This window comes from Ruditapes philippinarum, unplaced genomic scaffold (genome assembly GCF_026571515.1).
Source record: "Ruditapes philippinarum isolate M1 unplaced genomic scaffold, ASM2657151v2 ctg4798_1_1_1_1, whole genome shotgun sequence".
Classification (NCBI taxonomy): Eukaryota; Metazoa; Mollusca; class Bivalvia; order Venerida; family Veneridae; genus Ruditapes; species Ruditapes philippinarum.
In genome coordinates, this window is record NW_026856428.1 from 37,243 (window position 1) to 56,089 (window position 18,847).

General features: G+C 33.1%; 1 protein-coding gene and 1 long non-coding RNA gene across 2 annotated transcripts; both read left to right on the top strand.

Annotated features, from left to right (window-relative positions):
- The first annotated feature begins 2,097 nt into the window (after positions 1-2,097).
- LOC132746494 (uncharacterized) lies at positions 2,098-6,607 on the top strand. The gene is made up of 3 exons (XR_009627988.1): positions 2,098-2,238; positions 4,936-5,034; positions 5,724-6,607. It is a non-coding gene; the product is annotated as an uncharacterized LOC132746494 (long non-coding RNA).
- Positions 6,608-7,546: 939 nt separating this feature from the next.
- LOC132746498 (phytanoyl-CoA dioxygenase, peroxisomal-like) lies at positions 7,547-18,279 on the top strand. The gene is made up of 10 exons (XM_060735683.1): positions 7,547-7,618; positions 8,168-8,241; positions 9,489-9,567; positions 10,248-10,329; positions 12,018-12,128; positions 13,015-13,106; positions 14,066-14,153; positions 14,850-14,985; positions 16,012-16,163; positions 18,154-18,279. The coding sequence occupies exons 2-10, from the start codon at positions 8,232-8,234 to the stop codon at positions 18,274-18,276; spliced, it is 873 nt and encodes a 290-aa protein (XP_060591666.1). The 5' UTR covers positions 7,547-7,618; positions 8,168-8,231; the 3' UTR covers positions 18,277-18,279.
- Positions 18,280-18,847: the final 568 nt, after the last annotated feature.

Here is an 18,847-nt window from a genome sequence, read left to right on the forward strand (position 1 = left end):
AATTGTAAATCTTTTGACATGTAGTACGCTCATCCTTTGCGCAAAAAAGGATATATAAGTTTGTTTTGAGTGAATATTTTAAGTTCAAGAGTAATTTTGCTCTTCCCCTCTGTTTCTTTTCATAGTATTGTTATTTTGTTTGACTTAGATTTCGTAGATTTGAAAATGATTTATGTACTGGTTCTAGCAGTTTTCCAGCCCCTAGCAGGTTTCTGGCCCTTTATCATTTTTCATCCAGGCCAAACAGTCCTTTTTTTCTCAGTACAGCATCTATGTTACTGCATCAATCAGAGAAACCAATTTGATTTTCTTACGTAATACAGCAGTTATAATAGTACAGGATTAATATAGTTTCAGAGTTTTTTTGTCTGTTGTTTTAAGTTACATTAGCAGGACGTGCGACACTTACAAGCAACACCTGGAAATTATAGTTTGAATGCCCATGCCACAATAACTGAAATCCGCATTCCTATGGTAAATCTGGAGGGACCAGTTCTTAGTAATTTTTTCGAGAGATTGGTAGTTAGATTTCCAACGCTAGTTGAGCTTTTTATCATGTATCGTACTTTTTTTTAGAGACTGGTGTGGGAAATCTGGTTATATACTTATTATATGGTAATAGAAATGATACACCCCCTCTCACTCCCCTCAGCTTCACGCGCTCACAGGGAAGCATCGACCATATATTGTCTGCTTAGAATATGTGGTTGGCTAAAAAAATGTGAAACTGAGAACACGTGTACTTTTTGTGAGCAGACATTTTTGTTTTGTGAGTGGCTGTAAAATCTCCCGTCATTATCAATGATGTTTATATTTTCGCTCTTAAAGATACGTTCAGCCAACGACATTATTAGTTGTGCTTGGTGTATTTTTAGTTTCAACTTTTCGGCATTTTCTAGTTTGGGTGGTTTCCAATACTTCCTACTTGAATAATGTTGAATCACCCTTAGGATATGTTGCCTGCTTTTTAAATTTTCTTTTGACGTTCTTATCTGTGATATCGCAGGCTTCAAACTTCTGATCCCCTTTCAAACATTCCATTTTATTTAGTTCCGCCATTGTTTCTCGTTTAAGGGCACACGCTTTTTATTACTTGGGACCATACGCCGCTTTTCAATGGAATGGCACGGAAGTGTCACATGTGAAGGTTCCATGATAACCGCCGTATGAACACTCTGATGGATGTTTCTAAATTCAAAATTTTACTATTTCACGTTTAAATGTGAATTCTGCTTAAGCCGGTGCTAGGGGGCGTGGACGGTAACTTGCACTTTCCCAGTACCGTCCATGAACAGGCTCAATCAAACGAGCCTGCCAACATTTTCAATTTTGCGTGTTGGGCTTTTTCTTTAGGGATTCTGTATTTATCTATTTAAGCTATTATACTGCAGAATATCATGGCCGCTGGTTCAATTTTTACTGTAGAATGATAGCCATCATCTATTTTACTTTGCGGACACTTATACACACGTTTTAATCCACAATTTTTTGTGCAAAGGAAGATCGTATGCATGTTCATACACTGATTACGATCTATTGAATGATAATAACGCAAACGTGCGTGAATTTCAGCCCAAGAAACCACTGAATAGACAAAAGTTATCATAAGAACTTCTGTGCATTTCAGGAGTTATCAAACCAACAGACTCTTCCGGACATTTGAAAATCGCATAAATTTAAGCGTTGCTTTTAATTTTGAATTTTGCATTTATAATTAGGTATTATATTTAGAAGGATGAAGGCCACACAAAACAGGTACAAAACTTTGATTGGAACTAATTTGGAAATTTTACTCTAAAATAACAGATTTGAAGCAAGAGGCGATAAAATTAGCCGATGATTAAGTTGACGACATAATGACAGGATGTAAGACAGCTTAATACATATAAAGTATTTAGCACATAAAACTCATGTTTTGGAAAGATGAAATAACATTCTTTGATGAGTTTTTTGTAGTATATCAGATGTTTTCCGACGAACTCGTGACAGTTATCACAGAACTTCCTGAACACAGTTATCATAGAGAATCCATACTTCGATGTACACTTCTCCCGCCGTGTAGTCAGGAGAAGTTGAATCTTTGCTTTGGGCAATGCTGTCCAGTTGAATAAACAGAAAATTCTTTTTAATTAATTTATTTAGGTGATTTGGGGCAGCGGTATGGAAAGTAAAGTTGCATGTGAAGGAGCCAGAAAAGACTTGTTAAACTGTCTTCGACAATCAGAATGTTACAAAATTGTAAGATTAAATTCAGTTTGAAAATTATGAAATTGTCTACTGATTTGCATTTAATTTGCATTACTAGTTATAGGGGTATTTTTGGGTATTAATATTGGCTGTTTGATACAATTTCAAGTTCCTGCTTTGAAAATGAAATTATTGTATACGATACTAATGTTGTGCAAATTATTTTGATCAAAATAAAGCCAAAGGTTTCAGCAGTTCAGTAACCTAAATGATTTATATTGTTACACTTTTTAGTTATATAAGATATAAATATCCAATAATTTTACCACAGTGAGTTCCAAAGTTCCTGCAATTTGATGGGGTAGCAGCATCATGGCTGAATTGTGCCATTCCTGTTTTCGCTACGCGACCCCCCAAAGCGAAAGTCTAGAATTAACAAGTTAAAATGGCGGGGGCGCGGAGCGAAAACACGCTTATTAGTGGGGGCGTGGTTTAATAAATAAAACTTCGCCCCACACGGGAGCGTGGCGAGATTTAAGAATTAAAATGGCGGGGCGCGGAGCAAAAACACTCTAATTAGCGTCCCCACTAATTAGCGTGTTTTTGCTCCATGCCCCCGCAAATTTAACTTGTTGATTATGAACTTTTCGCTTGGCAGGGTAGGGGGAAGAAAACACCCTAATTAGCTGGGGCGCGGGGCGAAGTTTGATAAATAAAACTTCGCCACTCGCCCTCGCTAATTAGCGTGTTTTCATTCCGCAACCCATTTCTTAAATCTTGCTCCGTGCCCACACGGGGCGAAGTTTTATTTATTAAACCTCGCCCAGCGCCCTCTCAAATTAGCATGTTTTCGCTCCGCGCCCCCGCCATTTTAATTTGTTAATTCTCGACTTTTCGCTTGGCGGTGTCACAGGATGAAAACAGCAGCAAAGTTTTATTTATAAAACTTCGCCCTGTGCCCTCGCTAATTAGCGTGTTTTCGCTCCGCGCCCCCGCCATTCTAACTTGTTAATTTTCGATTTTTCACTTGGCGGGGATCGAGGGGCGAAATCACGAATGGCACAAATCAGCCACCATATACCAAGGCAAACAAACCAAGTTTTTACCGTTGTACTCAGATACATGTAGCAATGTCAATTTGGTGATTTTGATTTGGTGTCAGTGTAGCTGTTTACAACTTATAACGATACGCTCCTCTGACAAAACGCCTCATAACGACTTGTCAACTTTTAGTGATGAGTGGCCCTAGATTATCGTCATGGGGCGAATTGTTATATTACCCAACTGACAAAATCTTAACATACAAGGCTGGTATCACACTAGCTATAAAATGTGAGAATTGAGATACACTTCAGTATAATATTATAAATCTCTGACAAAAGTTTGCAAAACACTACAACAACAATTATCGTTTGAAAATGTATGAGATGATTGATTATACTTAATGTTTGACTGGCAGAATGTTTAAAATTGTAAACATTTTGTTTTATGAAAAACGTATCTTAATAATTGATAATAATATTATTGTGGATTTTTTAGCTCGACTTTTCTATGAAAAGGGGAGCTATCCTACTCGCCCCGGCGTCGGCGTCGGCGTTGGCGTCACACCTTGGTTAAGTTTTTCGTACCACCCCACTTTATTTCAGAAGTATTACAAGTATGGCTTTGAAACTTACCATACTTGTTCACCATCATAACCTCCATCTACAGACAAGAGTACATAACTCTGTCAAGGTTTTTGACAGAATTATGGCCCTTTTTTGACTTAGAAAGTGTATTGAGCTTGGTTAAGTTTTTTGTACCACCTCACTTTATTTCAAAACCATTGGAGGTATTGCTTTGAAACTGACCATACTTGTTTACCATCACGACCTTCATCAAAACAGACAAGAGGACATAACTCTGTCAAGGTTTTTGACAGAATTATGCCCTTTTTGACTTAGAAAATACATTGAATATGGGTAAAATCCACTTATTGCCTTAACCCTTTGAGATATTGCTTTGAAACTTTTAATGCTATTTCACATCATTACCCCCATCTGTACGCAAGAGAAGGTAACTCTGTCAAGGATTTGTTTTAAAAATTAAGGCCTTTTATCGACTTAGAATCTTGGTTAAGTTTTTAGTACCAGTCCACTTTTTGACTGAACTGTTTGAGATATTAATTTGAAAGTTGGAATACTTGTTTACAATCATGATTCCCAAACATGTCCAGGAGAAGGTAATTCTGTCAAAGATTTTATTTGAATTATGGCCCTTAACTGTCAATGTTTTGTATTATAGGCAAGCACTAAAAAACTTAAAAAATCTAAAAAAAATCATTCCTATCCACTTGTTCACTTTACCATAAATTATGTCATATAAACATTGCTGTAATATTCAAGGGTATCAAACAACTAGTTCACTTTAAAAATACAGAGATTCTTGTATTGCCTTTTACTGCAAAAACTTTTTTTATTGGCAAGCAATAAAAAAGTCGAGCGCGCTGTCTTACGGACAGCTCTTGTTTATTAATTTCATAGTAACATTTTGTTAGAAAGTTCTGATTAAATGACCCATTATTTTCTGAAGAGGTTGATTTTTATCCTTGTCTTCTATATATTGTTTTTTTTATCCAAGATATGATGATCAACTCTGTTGTATTTTGGTAGAAATATTTTTGCTAAAAGTTGAAGCACTTGTTTTATAACTTATATTTCATAAAATTGCTTTGCCAACTATAAGAGACCAGTTCCATTTGTTTTGCAGGAAGGTCACACACCAAGAGAATGTCTAATGAGAGGGGATGATATGCCAGAAGAATGTAAACAGATCAGAATAAGACTTTTTAGATGTAAAAGATCACAGGTGCTTTATTTAGATTAAATAATTTATTTATTCAGGTAAAATTGAAAGCATGCAATGACACAGGCAGTACTAAATACATTTTCATCAAGGCTGAAATTTTAAATTAAGAAAACAAATAATATACAAAATCCAGCAAGACCCCTGCTGTCCTGCTTTATGATTTTATTTCCCTACAGAGACTTTGGATCCTTTTATGCTAGATGGCTATCCAGTGAGGTTATGCAAGGTCAGTGGTTCTGCACAGCTGCCTGAAGTGATGTCTATCAGTAAATCTGGAAAGTGATCATGCCTGCTACTTATTACTCGAACCAAAAAAGAATACAACACAAAACTGTTGTCTATCTAGTCTGAATTTCTTCTAATTGGCCAAATATATTTAAATTGGTGTACTTTTTTGCTGGCTTCTGTTAATGGTAATTGCTGGTTTTCTCATATTCATAATTTGACCATATTTTATTTAAGGGGAGCGGTGGCCTAGTGGTTAAGATGTCTGCCTCTCAACCAAGGGATCATGGGTTCGAGCCCTAATCGGGTCACAACCATGTTTCTTTATATGACACCAGTACTGGTTGGTTCCAGGATTCAGACTCGAAAGTAATTAATATAAGTTGCAAGATCTTGTTTTGCAAACAAGCTTTAAATAAATATGTTTAAACCATATTTTATCTCAAGTGTTTTTGTTCTTTCAGATCGATGCACGGACGAGATTTAGAGGGAAAATTGAATGACAGATGACTAGTTTTTATAGAAGATTACAAATGTATTTTTAAAACAATGATAATGTGACTTCTTAGAATTTGTGAAAGTTTAAGACTGAAGAAATCAGATTAACCAAGATGGAAAAGTTCTGCAAGTCAAGTGAATGATTTAGGAACATGTTAAAACTTCATGAACAGAATCTGCAAGTGTTTTTTTCTCCTCAAGAAGATAAATCTCTACATGGAAAAGTTTGTGTTAAATATACCAGTTATTTAAATGAAATTTAAGTTAATTGCTCCTACTTAATTTCCATAACTCTAGAATGGATTTTGACTGCTTTATGTCCCTTTTAAAACATGGAAAATTGCACCTTTAGGTGAGCATATGTGTTCTTTCTACCCAGCCAGTGAAGGTTATCATATTCCTTTGGATGGGAGGCATATGTTACTGGCTAAAAACCTTATCTCTAAAATGTAATAATATATGTATTTTTTCTTGAATTATTCTCCTTTATAACTTACAATTGATGTACAAGATTCCTGCAAGACTGATGTTTTACTATCAAAAACTTAGAATAGTGGAGCAATCTGTCCCTCGAACAGCTCTTGTACTGTAAATATTTTGATAGCCTTGCTCAAAAGTTATGTTGGAAAAAATATGAACCACCAATATGGTTGAAAGATTGTTTAAAGTTCAATGTTTCTTTGGACTTTGTTAATATTATATATTAACATATATTAGCATTCTAAATACAAATAATGTTGTGATGACTTTGGTTATAATCATTACTGGACGTATGAGGATGTGGTACATAACTAATTGTAATTGTTATTTATGAATTTTTTACATTGACATGATTATATGATAAAAAAAAATCAAAAATGGAAAGTAAAATGCTGTTTGTTTTCTTTCAAATACATGAAGGCCTGTTTTTAGGTTACAAGTGCATTGAGGTTAAGGACAAGGTTTCTCATTTAGCTTTAATTTGAATAATTATATTAATTATTTATAAATAATTTGGATTATTAGACTAATAATGGTGTCCTGAAAAAGCATGTAAATGTTCTTTATATTGTCCTTGGTATTGCCCATTTTCACTTTGGTACTGTCCTGTATGACTTTGGTATTGTGTCATATTGACCTTGGTAATGTCTGTTACGACCTTTGTATTGTCCTAGATTATTGCCTTGGTATTTTCCTCAATGACCTTAGTATTGTCCTTTATGACATTGCTCTTTATGACCTTGGTACTTTTTCTTATGATCTTGGTATTTTCCTTAATGACCTTGTTTTTTTTTTCCTTTATATGACATTGATACAGCATTGATACAGCACTTTATGACCTTGTTTTTTTTTACTAACCTGACCTAAAAGTCATTTTTGGATTAGACAGTAAAAACTTATAATGAGATAATTGATTAATTCTCTTAATTTGTTAAGTGGATTTGTTCAGCTTCAAATTTAAAACAGTTTATTCAAAGTTAAAGGGATTTGGATACGTAAAAAAAAACACCCCTCAATAATTATAAGAGTCTTGTCAGACTGCACAGAATTGATGGTTGGCCTTTAGCAGGTTAAGAGTTTAAACACTCAGCAGATGTCACCTGGCACAATTTAAACCACTATATTTCTAAAGGGAAGTTTGATATTAATAGAAATACAAAACAGACGGAAGAAAACAGAAGTTTAGCTCAGTATTGTTATCAAAATATATAGAGATATGATAATAAAGACTGTTTGTCTGACATTGCATTCATTACCCTAGAAAGATAATTATTATCATATGACCTTGACATATCGGCCTTGAACTGAAGATAGGCTTATACATATGTTTATATAGTCCTGTTTGATACAAGATATACATAGATTATTGTCATCATTACATGTAAGTACACTATTTATTGTACTAAAGTTAAAAGAAACAGTGGTTTCTTGTTTTCGATTATAACTTTTATTATGTTTACTTTTTATGATAATTATATGTAAAGGATGATATCTTTAACATATACTATATGATGGTCTATTAACATACTGCCATGCTATCCCTTACCTGTTGTGGTTTGATTCTTATTTCTGGTTCTACCCAGGTCATTGCTTGGCCCCGAAACTACGCTGAATAGCTAGGTCACATTGTCAAGCTTTTTAACCATGTTAACAGGGAAAGAGATTATATGGATGTCATTCAGGCAACCCAATAAAAAAAAAATAATAGGTTGTTTTGTTTTTTAATTCAGATTTTTTAACACCAACTTAGTCTTATGTGCTTTTTTGAATTAGATATTAGAAAGAGACCATTTAATAAGAATTAATAAATATTGATGTTGTTGCCAACCCAACAAAACAAAAAAAATCATTTGAATTTTTAATGTTTTTTTTTTAATTTTATTTTTTTAAAGCAACAGTTATTAAATTCAAAGATTGTTTTATATTACAGGTAAAACAGTTCAATTAGCAAGATCACTGCCACACCAAAGATATTGCCTTGCTTATTTCCAAAAATGGTAGATAGTAAGTCTTTACATGTATTTAGTTTTATTTTTATATTTTTCATAATAATAGATTAACATTATTTTAAATTTTAATTTGTTTTTGATTTTTAAACACTTCCATTCAAAGTAATTTTTCAGTTTTCATACTTAATTCATTGCATTGATTTTTCTGTTTTAGATACTTAATATTTCCATTACATAATTTATTTTTTGTATTTCTCATATTATATTTTATAGATTATTTTACAATTTTAATTTTTTCTCTGTAAGGTTAAGGTAGTCTTTCTGTAATGCTTTTCCCACCAAAAATCTAACGGCGGCCAATATTGTTGCATTTAGAATCGGTTGTTTCCAGAACATAATTTTTATAAAAATCTTGGGCATTAGATTATTTACAATAACTCTTTATCGGGGTATATAGTGGTTAAGGTCGTTGACTTCAAACCACTTGCCCCTCACTGCTGTGGGTTCGAATCCCAACAGGGACTTTGGATTCTTTCATGTGAGGAAGCTCAGAATCCAGCTCAGCTTACGGAACGTCGGTGGTACTACTCAGGTGCCCGTTCGTGCCTGAAATAATGCACGGAAGGGCACCTGAGGTCTTCCTCCACCAGTCGCGATATGACCTATACTGTGTCGATGTGACATAAAACCCAAAAACAAAAATGTACTTAATTCTGGTTATAAAGGGTTAAAAATTATTGAATACCGAAGATTGTGAAAAATACCGTTTCGGAAATGGCCGATTTATTACGATATTGGCCGATGTTAGAATTTTTTGGGCGGGAAAGCTAAAGTCTATCTTAATAATCCTCAACCAGCTGAAACTGCAAGTGAATTAAGTAAGCCTTGGCCTTTAGTAGTGCCGAGCCGTGAATCAGACCAAACTGTTCTGTTTACAGTTGGTTTAAAGCTGCATGCTGCCAGATGAACTCAAATATTTGAAGAAAATAAAACTTTAGAAAAATGTACTAAGATTTTAAGAAAAGTAAAACAATGTAAGAGTCAAGTAATAATAAATGTTATGTGCGATTAAACACTGATTTTGCAGTATTTATTACAATATCTCTACTGCTTTACTAACACCATTAGAACTTAAAAAAAAAACCCTGACAACTTAAAAATTTGGTTGTTACATTACACTTAATACTGAGTCACTCTTTTTGAAATTGCAATGCTAGGTCACACTGTTATAGCAATTCACAGTGATTTTTTCAATCTTATGTCATAGTATGCAATTTTAATATTTAAATATTTACTATACAGAGGTACAGTTTGATGGTGAATTTGTGGTGACAGAAGATATTAAGAAGAGATTTGATGAAGATGGTTTCATAGTTGTGAAGTAAGTTTTTGTTTATCAAAGGTTTGATGCCTAAAAGGCTACAGTAAATGAATAATCGATTCAATTTTCAACAATTCCTTGTTGAATTCTTGTGTTTATTTATTTAGGTTTATGTTTTAGAATTTGAAAACATTTTATAGGAACTCCACTTATGTCCAAAAAGCAAAAAATATTTTTTTTTAATTTCTTACATACAGATGAACTAAATAATGGCACCTAAAACTAAAAGATATGCAAAAGATGAATACAAATTATACTACAGTGTAGTACTAAGAAAGAAAAATAATCATTTTCTTGAGCTATTCTTAGTCTGATTCTAGTGAAAAGAATTCCAACGCTTTTCAATTTTGGGTCATTCATTTCACAGTTAGTACAGTTATTCTAGAAAAGCAGATTGAGTGAATGGACTAGTACAGTTATTCTAGAAAAGCAGATTGAGTGAATGGACTGAATTTTTGCATGCAGGTTATTGGTTTAAACTGACATTAAAAGAACGTTACTCTTGAAAATTTATCTCCAGTTGCATCAGGTCAAAAAAACGTCAGTGGAGTCCCTTTAACAATGGGTATAAGCTTAAAGTGAAGCTCACTAATGTGCTTGCATTTCAATCTACAGAATTTACAAGAAAAAAGTTTAGGTTTACTTGATTTACAATTTGAAAATTGATTTATTTTACCTAGAGACTTGTTTGACAAAGAAGAAATAGCACAGCTGTGGAAACTGTTTGAAGGGCCTGATGGAATACTCAAACATTCTTATGAGGTATGTTATGGGGGGAGGGAGGGGGAGGTGGTGGTGGGGGGGGGACTTTTTTTCATGATTGTTTCTTGGTTTGAGACATACTTCATCATTCAAAACTGATATCCATTGACTTACCACCTTCCCAAACACACACCCATAAAAAAAGTAATAATAATAAAAAAATCATATAAGATCCTTTATGTTGTAATTAATGATATAACAACATTAGAGTGAAATTTTATATATGTATACAATTATTCTTCTAAAACAATTTCCAAACATCCAATAATGTATTAAATATGTACTGCAAATGTTTTATTCCCATTATAAGTAATCATTAAAATCTATGCATTCATTTCTTATTGAAAAATTTAGCTTAATCTTTATGGAAAATAGATTTCTAATTATTCCTCCCTTTATTTACATGAAAAGTAAATTCAGTAATATTTTTTACAAATAATACTTTTTTGAACTTACATCTTCATTTGAGCATCAGATTGATGATATAAAACCAATAAGATATTTGAGTTAAAGTATCTAAAAGTCATATTCCTAAAGTAGAATGTGAACTTAAAAGAAGAATAATAAATACAATTAAAACTTGACTCTTGTGTTGACGTTGGTACCTCTTTCTTCCTTTTTATATGCCCGAAAGAATTTCAGGCATATTATGTTATACCTCCTGGTGTCCGTCTGTCCATCCGTCCGTCCGTTAGCAATTTGGTTTCCGGAGCATAACTTAAGTTCCATTTGGCCCACAATATTCAAACTCATAGGATGATTGTCCATATTGGGTAGAAGACGCCTATTGATTTTGGGGTCACAAAATCAAAGGTCAAGGTCACTATTACCTTAAAACTGAAAACAGTTTCCGGAGCATAACTTCAGTTCCATTTGGTCCACAGTGTTCAAACTTCATAGGATGATTGTCCATATTGGGTAGAAGACCCCTTTTGATTTTGGGGTCACAAGGTCAAAGGTCAAGGTCACTATCACCTAAACACTGAAAACATTTTCCTGAGCATAACTTAAGTTCCATTTGGCCCACAAAATTCAAACTTCGTAGGATGATTGTCCATTTTGGGTAGAAGACCCCTATTGATTTTGGGGTCACAAGGTCAAAGGTCAAGGTCACTATTACCTTAAAACTGAAAACAGTTTCTAGAACATAACTTAAGTTCCATTTGGCCCACAGTGTTCAACCTTCATAGGATGATTGTCCATATTGGGTAGAAGACCCCAATTGATTATTGGGTCACAAAAAATCAAAGGTCAAGGTCATTATTACTTTAAAACTGAAAACAGTTTCCATACCCTAACTTAAGTTCCATTTGGCCCACAGTGTTCAAACTTCATAGGATGATTGTCTATATTGGGTAGAACACCCCTATTGATTTTGGGGTCACAAGGTCAAAGTTCAAGGTCACTATTACCTTAAAACTGAAAACAGTTTCCGGAGCATAACTTAAGTTCCATTTGGCCCACAATATTCAAACTTCATAGGAGGATTGCTATTTGAAGGAGGTAATACTTTATTTAATTCCCATGTCTTACAAATGCTTCATCCTTACTAAAAAAACAAAACACTTTCGGGCATATAATGCTCCGCCTAGCGGTGCTCTTGTTAGTGTATGTATTTAAAAGACATGTTATGTTAATCTACGTGTTGCTTCAATATTGTTTATGTTACATGTTTCAAATTTTTATAGACAACAGAACCAGATGGGAAGAAGATTCTTCGTGTAATGTATAAAAACGCCGGGACTGATGTGAGTGGTGTAATGTCCAGGTCTGAGAAAATAGTTAACACATGTGAACAGGTAAATAATGTTCAAAATATGTAGACCTGTGTAGAAATATAATGAAAACATGACCAATAAAGCTTAAAGACTGTGTTACCTCACACATATGCAAATAATAGTTAATATAATCTTTTGCTGAGATATTAAAGAACTGGCTGGTATGAATCTTTATAAAGTGGAGGTATTTATAAATGTTGTATGTGTATAATGATAAGCATTACATTCTATGTTTCCTTAAAACACTTTGCTCACCTATTGCTCTACATCTTTTGTTGGAATTTAAAAAAAAAAAAAAAAAATAGAGAGAAAAAAGATTTTTCTAGATGGAGGAGATTTTCCTATGGGTTTGAATCCCGACAGGGACTTTGGATTCTTTAATGTGTGGAAGCTATCCAGCTAGCTTACGGAACGTCGGTGGTTCTACTCAGGTGCCCGTTCGTGCCTGAAATTATGCACGGAAGGGCACCTGAGGTCTTCCTCCACCAGTAAAGCTGGAACATCGCGATATGACCTATACTGTGTCGATGTGACGTAAAACACAAACAAAAACATTGAATCTCAATCTTCCTTTGTATATTTTTTTCTCATATTTCTTGTAAAGTCTTGACTTTTGAACATTCTTATTAATATGTTCGAATTCATTAAAACTTAATTGGGAAATTCTATACTTTTTTGGTATTTATTAATGTTTTAAGATGAAGCCAATACCTATGTTAGCTAAAATTGAAATGAAGAATTTGGGATTCGCATGACATAAAACAATAAGTGACCATTATCTTTTGCCTCTGACAGTAACAGTCAGAAGTAAAAACAGTAACTTTTCTTTGATTTGTATAACTTGGGTATAATTAGACAGATTTAAAGTATATACATGTACATTTATAGTAGATTATTTTGTTGACAGTTAATGGAGGGGGAAGTTTACCACTACCATGGTAAATTTATCTTGAAGAATCCAAGAGAAGCTGGCAGCCATGTTTGGCACCAAGACTATGGGTAACTTTAAACATTTTTTATTTCTCAGAATGTTTATCTAATTATATACAGCTTTCAATTTACAGTATATACAAAGCATTACAAATATTTTTACAAAATAGGATAAGAATGGAAGTAATTTAGAGATGAACTTTGCCCAATACATTAGTTTTGTCACAGGCTTTACAAGTGTTGTATCTAGAGCAATAAATTTTATGATTTAACCAAGTATTTGTCATGCATCAAAACTGTCCTATTTGCCAATCTGCATTAACTAATGCTTGCATTTTTACCTTGGACAATAAACAACATAAGGAGTTTGTGAAATCTGGTCATTTTCAATTAAAATAGCAACATACTGTAGTATTTTATATATAGTAATTCATTTTAACTTATGTTCAAGTCTAAAATATACAATGCTATATCACTGTAACCAATAATCAAGCTTTAAAAATAAATGGTTCTATGTATAGTGAATGACTTAAAAAAAAAAGAACATGTCTAGAATATGTTACTATAAATAGTAAATCAACTTATTGACAAGTAAAAATTATAAATAAAAATGACCAGGAATATGTATTTTAGGCTTGATTATCCGTAAAAATGAGTTACAATATAAAGCAATATATATACTAGAGGATATTCAAGTTTTTTTCTATAAATACAGCTTATGGAATCCAATACTCATGAAATATTTGTTTTCATACCACTCGATGAAAATAAATCCTTTATTTATTGAAAAAACTTATTATATACATTTTTCTCTTTTTTGACATTACAACCCTTGAATTTTGTTTGTCGGCTGATTTTATAAGAAAGTAAGTTTGGCAGGACACCAGTGAAAATAAGGAAAATATGTTTCACTGCAGTGAAAAATCATTCTTTTACATTGAAAATACGGAAGATGAAAATATGCATTTTATTTAATCAATATTTCTGAGTATTTCATTAATGATCAATAAATATATAATAAATTTCAGATATTGGTACAGGCATAATTTATTCCCTGACATGATAACTGTTTGGATACCAATGGATAAGGCAACAAGACAAAATAGCTGTCTACAGGTAAAACAAGAAAATGTTTTTGAGTAAATCACATGAAATTTCTATAATAAAAAGGGTATCTTTGATCAGAGCCAATATTGTTTTATAATACTGTATGATATTTGAAATGTTTATTTTTTTTAAAATGATGGCTTTTATGTAATCTATATAGTTAACCTATCTGAAGTTTATGAATTAATTTTTAGGGAGAGCTATTGTACTTACTCAGGCATAAGAGCCACGTCACACTTTGGTTAAGTTTTTGTATGCTGATTGGTATCTAGGTAATTGGTTGAAACTCCAAACATATGTTTTCTGTGGTTATGTAACATGATTGGGCACAGGTCCCTCGACTCTGAGGGTGCCTCTTTTCTGACTGTCAAGCACATAGGATAGCCATACTTTATATGTTCACTTGGCAATATATTTAGAATTTTAATCACTAAGAATTTCATAATAGAATATGGCAAGAATCTGTTAACATACATGTAAATTTCAACCCAGAATAAGTTGGTACTGAAAGTGATTACCATTTGTCACCAGTAGAGCCAGGCCAGCCTGCACATCCATGCCTTCTTTCTAGGCTATATACTGTTGGCTGGCTGACTTCAAATTTTCATCTGGTCATATCCCCAAAATAGATCATTTCCTCAATTTAATATAATTATAAAAAAAAAAACAGGTTATTTTCTAAATTTCAAACCATCATTTTCCTAGGTGCTGAAGGGTTCCCACAAGTGTGGTAGAATAGATCACCTCCCTGGAAAAGGCACTTTACAAACAGAGGCAGATCTGGAACGCATAGAAGCTTTGAAAAAAGTCTGCCCTCATCTGTATTGTGAGATGGAACCAGGTTATTTCTTTCTTTACAACTATTTAATATTTCTGTCATTTTAAGTTAAAATGTATAAAGTTATATCTCTGCTGCCTACAGTTTATAAATTTTTGTTAAAATTTTGAAAAGAAATAATTTTAAAATACCTGTATGAAAGAAATGTGTTGGTATATTCCTTTTTTGAGCGAATGGCACATGCACCAAATCATTACCAAACAGTTAAAAACCTGATAAAAATAGCAGCATTATATTTTTATCTGGAACATTTTATTCTGTGTACACAGCTTTCATGTGTGTTAAATAACAGAAACATTCTATATTACCACTTTTTCAATTGCCAAGACTCAACTATAAGTAATTATTGAGAAACAAAAAAAACTTTACCTTTTTTAAATCTAATAAAAAAAATATATTGTAAAATATAGCTTTAAACCCTTTAAGAAGCCCATTTATTTCTATAGCTAGGTAAAGAACGCAATAATGCCTGGAACCCTTGAAGAACTGCGTTTATCTCTAAAATTTGTTTGATAATTTGTTTAAGACAATTCCTTCTATCTAATTGAATTGCGGTTAATACCAAAAACTGATCCATCTGTGGAGTAGTTGGCAGTTACTACTAACCAAAAATAACATGTATCAAGAAGCACTACTGTATATAAGTAATGTAATATCAGAAATGTTTGGGAGAGATTAAATTTCAGTGGATTCACAAGTTGAAGGTTTTGTTAAAACAAAAAAAAACTTGCTATTAGTATCAGCCATATTATTTAAACTGAACTGAAAATGGAAATTTGCAGATATTAATTATATTAAAAAAAAGTAATAATTTAACTTTGCCAGTTAGTTTGAAATGTTGATTTTGTGAAATTTTGGCTTTGTGAAAACATCTGATTTTACAGAAATGCACCAGTCATGTGTAACCTCCCCACCTCCATCAAGGGAGAGTACAGCGATTCATTTTTAACTTCCACCTGTCCATTCACAATCTGATATTGAAATAAACTTTACAGACCCATGTTTAATATGACTTTATATTATTTATAGGGGATGTTTTGTTTCAACACTGTAATTTGTTACACACCAGCAACCCTAATGAAAGTGACATGAGGAGATGGGCATTTGTTGCATGTTATAACAAAGCTAGCAATGACTCTTTTATAAAACATCATCATGCAAGCTATACAAAACTAGACAAGGTCAGTATGACACCTTAGTGCAGTAATGTCTTAACTCCAGTTTAATGCAATAACACTTACCCCGTTACTGCACCCAAAATCCAAAAAGAAAGTGTTATACCATGGAAGCATTAATCACAACAAAACTACATGAAAATTGCAGACTCGGCTAGATTGAGTCTTTACATGAGGTATAATGAAAAAGTGCAAAAGGGTGACGAGTTGATGACTATTCATCTCAAGGAAATAAACTCTCTTTAGCCATTAAATAGTTATCACTTTCTATCAATCAATCATAATGGCTATTCTACTAATGAAAATGAATGTACAGGTAGCATGTTTTTGTTGAGTGGTTCTGTTTCTTTTTAACCAAATACTTCTAAATTTGCAAAAATGGACTTGTCCATTTTAGAATTTTGAACTGTCCATTGCTATTTTAAGGAGTTTGATTAAGAAAAAAGCTAAGGATGTGTGGCCATCTAGTTTTATCAACTGACACAATTATTCTGCCCCAACTTTAAACTTGTGGCTTAGGCAAATCATTTGCATAGAAAGAATAATCTAAAAAAATTTGTTTGACTTATCTTTTGCAGCAGGATAAACTGAAGTGGGGTTCTTCTAAAAGTGTGTGTAGTAAACTTCAGTGGTTCTACTAGTTTTTGAGATAAACTTTAGTGGCACTACTAAAATGTGTGATAAACTTTAATAGTTCTACCAAAATGTGTAATAAAGCAGTGGTTCTACTAAAATGCATGTGATAAACTTTAGTGGTTTGACCAAAATGTGAATGATAAACTTAATCATTCTACCAAAATGTGTGTGATAAATCAGTGGTTGTACTTAAATGTGATAATTTAAAGCAGTTGCTCTAGCTAAGTAAGAGTATATGTAATTCTACCATACTGTATGATAAACTTAAGTGTTTGTACCACAGTGTGTTTATAAACTTTAGTGGTTTTACCTAAAGTGTGTGTGATATACATTCATTTATAGTTACAATCAGAAATCTATACGGGTGATGACTAACACCCCACAAGACATATTTTTATGCTCCCGAAGGGTCCATCGGTCTGCTTTTCTTGTCCGGGACATAACTTTGAAACAACAAGAGGTATCAACATGAAACTTTGTAGGTAGATAGATCTCATTGAGTAGGTGTGCAGTGCTCAAGAACTATAACTATGTCTTGCCTAATTTTTGAATTATTGCCCTTTGTTTATGTTAACTTTTTGACTTTTGTCTGGGACATAACTCTAAAAGTATTAGAGATATGTCAACATGAAACTTTGTAGGTAGATAGATCTCATTGGATAGAACTGCAATGCTAAAGAACCTAAACACAGCCTTGTCTAATTTTGGAGTTGCCCTTTGTTCATTTTTACATTTTGAATTTTACTCGGGACATAACTCTGAAACTATGAGAGATATCATCACCAAACTTTTTTAGATAGATCTCATTGAATAAAAGTGCAGTGCAAAAAACCATAACTCTGCCTTGCCTAATTTTGGAGTTTTTGCCCTTTGTTCATTTGTTTATACTTTCCTGTGTCCAAAACCTTCTTGGGGAGCATCACCCGCGTCAACCGGTTCTTGTTATAGAGGATATCATAACAACAGACACTGAAATGTGACAATTTAAAGAGAAACAACTTGTTCTTAAACATACAAAGTGTATAGCACCATTGAATGGGACCTTGATTTTTGATGTCTCGTGTCATTAATTGTTAGTAATTTTAGTTGGGATAACCTGCTACACTTGGTATTATAAGCCAGACAATGTTATCACTAGGCCAGTTTGTCTATTCTGAAAGTGCATGGTATGCTTTAGATAATGTACTTATAATATTTGCTGGTTTTTACGCCCATTTAACATATTTTTAGTGACTTCTCGATGGTATGTACTTAAAGGCAAAGCATACTCAGGAGGTTTTTACACCCGTAATAAAGTCCAAAATTTGAAATATGACATATTTGACTAGCAGTAACATATTTTACTTCTGTATTCATGCAGATGCCGAATTCTGCCATCAAGGACTGCAAGAACTATACAGATTTCAGCGGGAAAGAGTTTACCAACCCAATTACCAATATTGATGATAGGAAACACTTCCCTCCAACAAACGTGAAGGGATAAAAATTGGTGGAAGATTTTTGGAAAATTGTGGAAAAAATAAACAATAATAGTTTGAACTTACTGTAATCAGAATTGTCAGTAAAATTTGGTTATGTATCAACTGACGAAGCTAATTAAGCGAAACATGTATTGATATTTAAAATTGTGTTTGTTTTTGATCCAGTAAAATGTAATAATTTATAACAAAATGTGTGATGTGATTAGAATGCCTTAAGTATTGTCCATCAAGCTCAACTGTTACCCAGCTAAGTTTACAATGAACATGCTCTGCTTTGAATTTGGAACAATCCATTAGCTGTAAAGGGGATTTAAGTTTTATCAAATATTTTTATGCTCCCCGATAAATTTCTGGGGAGCATATAGTCCGCGCCTTGTCCGTCTGTTGTCTTGTCCGGAGCATAACTTGAAAACCCTTGGAGATAATTTGTTTAAACTTCATACAGTGGTAGAGGGCATTGAGGGGGAGTGCAGTGTCAAAGAACCATAACTCTAATTTGCCCAGTTTTTGAATTATCTCCCCTTATAGAAAAATCTTGTCCGGGGCATAACCATAACTATAGGAGATATCAAC

Bases quoted from the DNA above. Each gene is read 5' to 3' on its own strand.
- LOC132746498 (XM_060735683.1), top strand. The intron at 9,568-10,247 runs GTAAGTTTTTGT...TATTTTACCTAG, and splicing joins GATGGTTTCATAGTTGTGAA to AGACTTGTTTGACAAAGAAG. The intron at 14,154-14,849 runs GTAAAACAAGAA...TCATTTTCCTAG, and splicing joins GACAAAATAGCTGTCTACAG to GTGCTGAAGGGTTCCCACAA.